At 35.6% G+C, this 9,187-nt stretch overlaps 1 protein-coding gene across 1 annotated transcript; it reads right to left on the reverse strand.

The window, feature by feature from the left end:
* Positions 1 to 588: 588 nt before the first annotated feature.
* Positions 589 to 3,995, reverse strand: LOC107804567 (protein CHUP1, chloroplastic-like). Its single transcript, XM_016628484.2, has 4 exons — positions 3,636 to 3,995; positions 3,427 to 3,527; positions 1,922 to 2,680; positions 589 to 1,839 (listed from the first exon to the last, which is right to left on the reverse strand). The coding sequence occupies exons 1-4, from the start codon at positions 3,778 to 3,780 to the stop codon at positions 1,000 to 1,002; spliced, it is 1,845 nt and encodes a 614-aa protein (XP_016483970.2). The 5' UTR covers positions 3,781 to 3,995; the 3' UTR covers positions 589 to 999.
* Between the last annotated feature and the right edge of the window lie 5,192 nt (positions 3,996 to 9,187).

The following is a 9,187-nucleotide window of genomic DNA, read 5'->3' on the forward strand; positions in this document are numbered from 1 at the left end:
TAAAAGTGTTGAATGAATAAATCTATAAATAAACAGATTCACTAAACTACAAAATATTTGAAGGGGAACCTTGGTATAACTAGTAAAGTTGCTGCCATATGACCAAGAAGTCACGGGTTTGAGCCGTGGAAACAGTTTTTTACAAAAATACAGGGTAAAACTGCGTACAATAAACTCTTGTGGTCTGGTCCTTCCCCAGACCCCGCACGTAGCGGGAGCTTACTCATCAGGCTGCCCTTTTACTAAACTACAAATAAGAAAAAATGAATAGATTGAGCGTACTGTGTAAAGAAATGAAAAAACCTCATGTTTAATTAAACTAAATTTTTAAAAATAATATTTTTTAATTAAAATAAGACTACTTTAATCCTTTCAAAAGGCTTCAATACTCGATGTAATATCTCAGATCTTCGATACTACAAAAATTGTTCGTTGTGATTTAACCTACGGTTTGTTGAGTTCGACATTGCTAGTATTACAAAATAGTTGTTTCGTTCTTTCCTGGAATGAATTAATCCAATAACATTACTTTTAATTCTTCTGCTTCTGTTAACAGAAATGTATGGTGATCCAGCAGCTTGGACCCAATTGAAAGAGCAAAGCTTTACCCCCATCTTGTTTGGACCCAGTAACTTCGAATTACAAATTCAACTCAAAATATGATCAAACTTTTTCAAGTTTTTGAATTACTGTATACCTCTTACTTAAATCTTGTAATACCCACCAAAGATACTCCCTAAATAAATGAAGGTCCTAACATCTCAGCTTTGGCCTGATCACAGAGCTTAGAAACCCAACATTCACTGAGCTGTTTAGATTTGAGAAATTTGTTGCCACAACATCCATCTGTTCACACGCAAAATTTGATTGGGAAGGTAAACCATGCAACTTCTGAACCTTTTTTTACCTCAAATCAAGAAGGCTAAGAAGGTCGGGGAAACATAGAAGGAAAATAGTAACCGTTTGAGAAAACTGGTATAAACTTTATTTACACAAATGTTAGAAGGAACTAACAGATGCTGATCTCCTGCAAAATCCAGCTTTAGAACGAGACCCTTTTAACACTTCTGCATATTTCACTAAGTCGGTTTTCTGGACTTTTTCTGACTCATTTTTAGTTATATTTTCTTGAGGTGAATCAGTCAGACGATTTGAGATATAATCCAATCTTCCTGAACCTGACGACGAACCCCCATCACTATTTCTCGTACTATCTATCGAATAGTTGTTATTTTCTCCTTTGTCGCTCCTTGAACTTTGAGACGCCGAATGTAACTCCAGAAATTGTTTGGATGAACCAGAACTGTACCCTGGAGAATAACTAGAATGTCTTGCCACATTATCTTCAACATTGTGCACCATGTCCATGGAAGAACTCCGACTAAGACGTCTATCCTTTCCCCGCAGTAATCTCATAAGCTTACTAAACACCTTCTTTTTGCCTGAAGTCTTACGGGGTGATAAATTATCAGTAGAAGTGTCATCAAATTCACCAGAGTCTGTAAGAAAGGATGTTCGAGAGGATGACCAATCAGAATCGAAATCATTAACATTAATTTCCCTTTCCCCCTGACTTTCTTTATTTGCATATTCAAGAATTAGTTGCTTAGCTTTCTCCTCCGACTTGGGGCTCAATGTTTTACTGAGGTCTCTTGCGATTGTTTTTCCTGCAACAGGCTGTAAGTTCCTCAGCTCGTACCGCAAGCAAGCGTTTATCCATCGGAGATAGACTAGTTCCTCAGCATCATTGCACCGATCTGCTTGAAGCCGCTCAACTTCCTTCGCTAAATCTTCATTTTGCTTTCTCAACCGTAGAGTTTCTTCCTTCAGTGCTTCTGTCTGCGGCAAGAATCATTTAATAAGTACACGCTAACTAGACATATATATGGAAAATGAAATGTAACATGAACAAAAGAATTACTTCTTCATCTTCCAACACAGAAGCAGCAATGATCTGAACAGATTCTAATCTATGAGCCAGTTCTGAATTTTCTTTTCTTAAACTGTGATTAGATTTCTTCAACTCATCAGCCTGATTCTCCAAATCCTTCAGTTTTCGGAGCTTTAACTGAACATCGGATTCAGCTTCAACAGCCTTCTTTTCCTCGTCGTGCAACTTCATAACTTTTTCTTGAAGGGTTAAAATCTGTTCCTTACTGTGATCAGCTTCTGATCTCAATTTCTTTTTGAGTTGCTTTATCTTGACTTTTGCAGCATCGAGCTCAGAAACAACTTTTGCATAATCGGCCACTTGAGCCTCTAACCTCATCTTATCTGCGCTCAATGACTCAATCTTGAGACCAAAAAGCTTGGCCTCCATATTGTTTATTTTTAGTTGATTTTGAAGCTCCATGATAGCAGTTTCTTGCTCCTTAAGACCATAATACTCGAGCAATTGGATTTCTAGAGTCCTCTCCCTCTCTTCGAGAGTTTTAACAATATTTTTCAGGCTCTTAATCTCTTGCTCATGGTTAACCATTTCAACAATTCTATATTCTCTGGGTGAATCTTGCATCAGTGTTTCAATGTCGCTCTTTGAGGTAGATAAACGGTGTTCCTTTACAAGTTCATTGAACTCTGGCAGGAGAAATAATCGATCTCTATCGTTGCTGAATATACCACTGCTAGATGAAACACCCGAAGAATTCTCAATAATGAGTTTAGCGATATGGAGGCCCTCCTGCAAGAGAAGCAAAAAAGTGATAAGCTCACAAGTAGGACAACAACCAACATATGTTATAGGAACAAATAAAAAGATTCACTATAATTCCGCTCATCACAGCTTCTTTCATTTAGCAGATTAGAAAGTAGCAAATTTGCGTACATCCTATCATCCGCCGACCCCACTTGTGGAATTATACTGGGTTGTTAGTGTTGCATGCTTTTGGATCACCAAAAGAGTGACATAACTTGTGGGATTATACTGGGTTGTTGTTGTTGCATGCTTTTGGATCACCAAAAGAGTGACGTGCATTAAGCACATCTAAAAAGCAGAGAGGGAAAACTGAAAATAAAAGGAAATTCTTTTGATCAAGTAATTCAAAGTTACAAATGCTAAGAGATACAAAAAAGGTAATCTAAGATGCTTTTAACATTTTACGAAGCCCCATTGGATTCCAGGCTCTCAATTGCAATGAATTACTGTACACGAGAGCTTGTGTCCCAAACAAAAAAGAATAAGGACATGAAAAAGACCATCCTTGTTTTCTCCATAAAGGAAAAACAATCAAATAACTCGCCGGAAGCTTAACTATTACCACTATTAATTGTTCCATTGCCACTGTTCTAACTAATACCCAAAGCGATATAACAACTACATCCTTTCTTAAGTTCTTGCGCAAAATTTTATCGTAGCTCAAAACTTGGAAAGGGGTGAGCATCAGGAACAACTATGATGCTTGAAAAATCAAAGAACAACCATCTTACGTGCTTGTCTGACACAGTAGAAACTGATTTGCGGGAGGAAGGTGATCTTGGAGTTGCATGGGAGGCGCGATCATCATTTGTGAGCTCACCATTTTCACCACCTGTAACTCAAACCACAAATTCAAAAATATTAGAAAGGAACTCCCAGAAAAGGATGAAACAAAAATCAAAGCAACACCTAAAAATGGTGCTCTAATTAAATTAATTACCTGCAGAGCACGGTGGGGGAAATGAATTAGAAGGCTTGATTCTTTTGGTTCTAAAAATGGTATAAATAACCCCACCAAGAGATAGAACCAAAACAACCCCAATTTTCAAGAGCACGGGCCTAACGTTCCTATTGTCTCTCACCATTATTGGTTTCTGTGAGAAAAATCATGGGTTTCCCTCATCTTTATCATAGTCATCCAAATCCAAAATACCCCAAAATACCAACAAGAAATACGTGATTGAATTAATAAAGGATAAGAAATCCGGTTTAAAATATGAATGGTCCCAAAAGGAAGGGGAATGGGAATTAGATGATGAAAAGGGGGATATTGTTCTGGGCATTGAAGATTAAACAGGGATAAAGTTTTAGAGTACGTAAAATATGATGTGGATTGTCCGGTTACAATTTATATGTTTGGGTTCCGGCTCTGCTTCACTTGGGTAAACTGTTGCATGACCAACTTTTCTATATTCAACGGTACAAGTTTTCTAATAATCCAAAAGGAAGATTTATTATACTTATTACAACTAAATAATTGTTTATAGACTAGCTTTCTAATTGGTGATATTACAATATCTATATACTCTAAGCTTTTCTAAAGAACTTCGTCCACCATCCAATTATTTATATACATTTAAAAAGGGAGACAATCAACACGAATATTGCGCTAATGGCGTTATTATAGGTTAATGTTTATCTCTTAGGCCTAGATAATGATATGACTTAGTTGTACACTTATACTCACTGTAATACTCTCAACAGCTTTCTTACGGGCAGAGGGCAGATTAAAATCAAATTTTAAGCAGTTATATCGAGTAAAATTTGTTACATCAAAGAACTGCTGATCTTGTATGTATCATTATTCTTATAATATTTTCTGATCCGTTATGAAATAGCATTGCCACTCAAATTCTTTACACAGTATCACATTCTACGGTTGAGAAGAACATTGTGACTTGTGAGGGTGAGATACATTTGAACACTTATATACAAATAAATAGTCAAGCTTTATGTATTTACTATTGAATTTTCCGTGCTTCGCGCGGTCACAAAAATAAATTAGTTAATTTTAAAAACGAATTTTATTATTTTTTTTACATAAGTTTAATAAATTATACATGTTAATATTATTTTTGGTTAGCTCCAATTCTTGTCATACTATCAGTTGCCCAAAAAATAATTTAAAGGCCAAAAGAAAAAAGTTATATTAAGACTACAACTATATATACTTAATAACTTTACATGTATGCAATAGTAATAAATATTTTTTGGTAAAAGTAACAAACATAAAGTAAAGCATATAGATAAAAACTTTGTTGTCGTTCATCCTTGGTAAAATTCTTTGTCATTTTTGTCGTTAGATTATGAAGCTTTTTTCCTTTGGTAAATTAATTAATCTTTAAATCATCATAGAAAGTTATATATCCACCATCATTATACTTCTTCATTGAAGGACGACTATAAATAATTTATCCAATATAATTTCTCTTTCATTTCTCCAGTACTAAAAGGAACAAAAGAAAAGTTTACTCACTTTAATCACTCTTTATATGTGAGTGATGTGATTCATGCAAAATGGAGGATGTGAAGGCAATTCACAATAGAGGATATATAAGACAATCCCAATGTTACGTCACACTTTTCTCAAAGTGTTCGGCCACAAATTTCCAATTACAGAATCAAGTTGCTATTCTATCACTATTTTTCTTATTTATTTTTCTCTTTTTCCTCTTTCTTTATTTCTTTCCGCTACATGTTAGCATAAAAATTTCAGTTATATGTGTAAAGATATATTGAATTATGTAAAATCTACATTGTACACCTTTTTTTGTGTTTTTTTTTCAAATTCTCATGTATTAATGATAAAGGAAAGAGAAATGGAAAATAAGCTTTAAAAAAGGAAGAATAAGAAAGAGGGTGGAAATTGAAAAAAATGAAAGAAGAAGAAGAAGAAAACGGCACAAATCCAGATTCTTTTTTCCCTTTAGTTTCTCTTTTCTTCTTTTCTTCGGCCTTTCCTACATTGTTGCTTTCTCACTCACTAAGATTGACACAACTTTTTCTCTTCCTCACGTGAACTTCTTCTTTATAATATATCTTGCATGATTCAAATGATCTGTTGTTGAAGAAAGATCTTAAATATAAAGGAGTTATATATAGGTCTAAACAAAAGTGAGATTATCATTATGCCTGAGCTCTTTTACTATATGTTAGAAAAAGTTGTGTAATCTTTGTTATTAACCTGTATTGATATAATAAACAATTAAATCATTAAACTTTCTGAAATATATAAACAAAAATAGAAAGTTAGTAACACTAGTTTAACGAAATAAATTCTGAAAAACAGTATAGGAATAAATCGAGCTCACTGAATGCACAATGTGTCCTTAAGTACCCGAGGTGTTGGAATATTATCCTCCCAGGATAAAACGATTTAACTCACCAGCGTATTGGTACCAAAAACTCTGGTGAACGGCGAACCACTCAATGGTTGTAAAACACACTGAAAAATATTGTGCAGAAGAAGAAGAAGATAGTCAGAAAATGTAGTAAGTAAATATTCTGGGATTCAAGGCATATTTATAGACCATTTGGCACTGATTCTGAAAAGGTTTGCAATCTTTCGAAAGCCATATCTGTTGGAACAGGTGAAAAAATTGCGGGAAATAACAAACGGATTTAAAATCATCCGGGAAAGAAAACGGATCGGACCGGACCGGGTCGCGGGTCATGGGTTATTCCGGATTGAATTTTCGTTAATTAATTTAACTAATTAAATAAATAATTGAAAGGAATTTTGTCCAAAATTAATCAATCAATCTTTGACCGAAGCCGAAACCGAGCGAGCGACGATGGCGACGGCGTGAGGCTTGCCTTATTCTTAACTCTTTAAGAGTTAGAAGAAGAGCAATTGTATAAATACATATCAAAAGTCTTTTTTTTCTCCAATATGGGACAATGTCCCTTTGCTAAGGAGGGAAACTCAAATATTTTATTTTTCCTCCATTTCTCATTCACCCTCTTTAAGCTACACCAAGTTTAAAGCCCAACAATCCCCAACATGAATGGGGAATGACTATAAAATAAAGGAATGCACGGACGCGTGTGTGTTTTACATGCAAGAATTAATTGCATCTGAATAAGTAGATTTCCCTTTGAACCTTCCGTAGTGAACTTATATTGGATATACTCGGCCAATCGGTAGATTTGATATCTTTGAACCGTCGAGCTTTGTTGTATACCTAGACAACATAAGTCACACAATCAATCCTTAACCATCTATGGTTCTCATGGTTGTGTTAGTTTCAGCCATGAACACCGCCTGGTTTCATGAGTGCTTAGAGAATGGGCCTTTACTTTCATCCCTTGAAGCGGCTTACACTTCACACTCACATAGGTGATTTCTAAACGTATAATCCTATAGACACACTATCTGATCATATCCTGCCAGACATAGCAAATCATTAAAAAGCTTTAAGCTTTATTGACTCATCAAAAAGCCTTAATGCTTTACCTCGATTTCTGAACATTGTCTTTATCACGAGAATGGGTTAAGTTATTTGACAATGTTGAACCGTCATTCATAACTTTGTTTGATCTCTTTGAACCTAGCTCTTGGGATCTCCAGTCTGCTAGGTAGAGTTACCGCCATGATGACTTGTCCTAGGCCTTAATCCCATTCCCTTTGATGATCTTTCAACTGCCTCTCTAGATAGGCCTTTTGTAAGTGGATCCGACACGTTATCTCTTGACTTTACGTAGTCAATCATGATAACACCACTAGAGAGTAGTTGTCTAACGGTATTGTGTCTCCGTCGTATATGACCAGATTTTCCGTTATACATTGCGCTCTCTGCCCTGCCTATTACCGCTTGACTATCACAATGTATACAAATAGGTGCCAAAGGTTTGGGCCAAAATGGAATATCTTTCAAGAAATTCCGAAGCCATTGAGCTTCTTCACCGGCCTTATCTAAAGCTATGAATTCAGATTCCATTGTAGAACGGGCGATGCATGTTTGTTTGGATGATTTCCAAGACACTGCTCCACCCTCAATTGTGAAAACATATCCACTCGTGGATTTAACTTCAGATGATCCAGTGATCCAATTTACATCACTATATCCCTCAATCACTGAGGGATATTTGTTATAATGCAAAATATAATTTTGGGTATGTTTCAGATATCCCAAAACGTTTTATTGCCATCCAATGTATGTGATTGGGATTACTTGTAAACCGACTCAGTTTACTAATAGCACATGCTATATCTGGCCGCGTACAATTCATGATATACATCAAACTTTTCAATACTCTTACATAGTCCAGTTGTGAGTCACTTTAACCTTCATTCTTTTGAAGTACATAGCTCACGTCAATTGGAGTCTTGACAATCTTGAAATCCAAATACTTAAACTTGTCAAGTACTTTTTTAATGTAGTGAGACTGTGACAATGCTAGACCTTATGGACTCTTATGAATTCTGATTCCTAAGATCACGTCAGCGGCTCCTAAGTCTTTCATGTCGAATTTGCTAGCCAACATGCATTTAGTAGCATTTATATCTGCCATACTTTTGCTCATGTCATCAACATATAAACAAACAATGACTTCATGACCTGGAGTGTTTTTAATGTAAACACATTTGTCACACTCGTTGATTTTAAATCCACTTGCCAACATTGTTTGGTCAAATTTGGTATGCCATTGTTTGGGTGCTTGCTTAAGTCCATAAAGCGACTTAACAAGTTTGCACACTTTCTTTTCTTTATCAGGAACCACAAAACCCTCAGGTTGTTCCATGTAAATCTCTTCCTCCAACTCTCCATTTAAGAAAGCTGTTTTAACATCCATTTGATGGATTTCAAGACCATACACGGCTGTTAGTGCCACTAACGCCCTAATAGATGTTATCCTCATTACTGGCGAGTAAGTGTCAAAGTAATCAAGGCTTTCCTTTTATCTATAACCTTTGACAACAAGTCTTGTCTTATATTTGTCAATAGTGCCATCAGCTTTCATTTTCCGTTTAAAAATCCATTTCGAACCTAAAGGCTTATTTTTCGGAGGAAGATCAACTGATTCCCATGTATGGTTATCCAAAATTGATTGAATCTCACTATTGACTGCCTCTTTCCAAAATGCTGAATCAGAAGATGACATAGCTGCTTTAAAAGTTTGAGGCTCATTTTCAAGCAAAAATGTCACAAAATCTGGTCCAAAGGAAGTAGATGTTCTTTGACGTTTGCTACGCCTTGGATCTTCTATACTTGGAGTATTTTCCTTTGGTTCTTCCCGAGGTCATTTAGGTCTTTCACTTAACGACTTGTATTCAGTTTTATACGGATAAATGCTTTCAAATAATTCAGCATTATCTGATTCCATTACCGTATTAACATGAATTTCGGGATTATCGGATTTATGAACCAAAAACCGACATGCTTTCCTGTTTGTAGAATATCCAATGAAAATGCAATCTATAGTTTTTGGTCCGATTTTAACCCTTTTAGGTAAAGGAACTTGTACCTTTGCTCGACACCCCCACACTTT

The sequence above is a fragment of the Nicotiana tabacum genome, chromosome 4 (assembly GCF_000715075.1).
Source record: "Nicotiana tabacum cultivar K326 chromosome 4, ASM71507v2, whole genome shotgun sequence".
Taxonomy (NCBI): Eukaryota; Viridiplantae; Streptophyta; class Magnoliopsida; order Solanales; family Solanaceae; genus Nicotiana; species Nicotiana tabacum.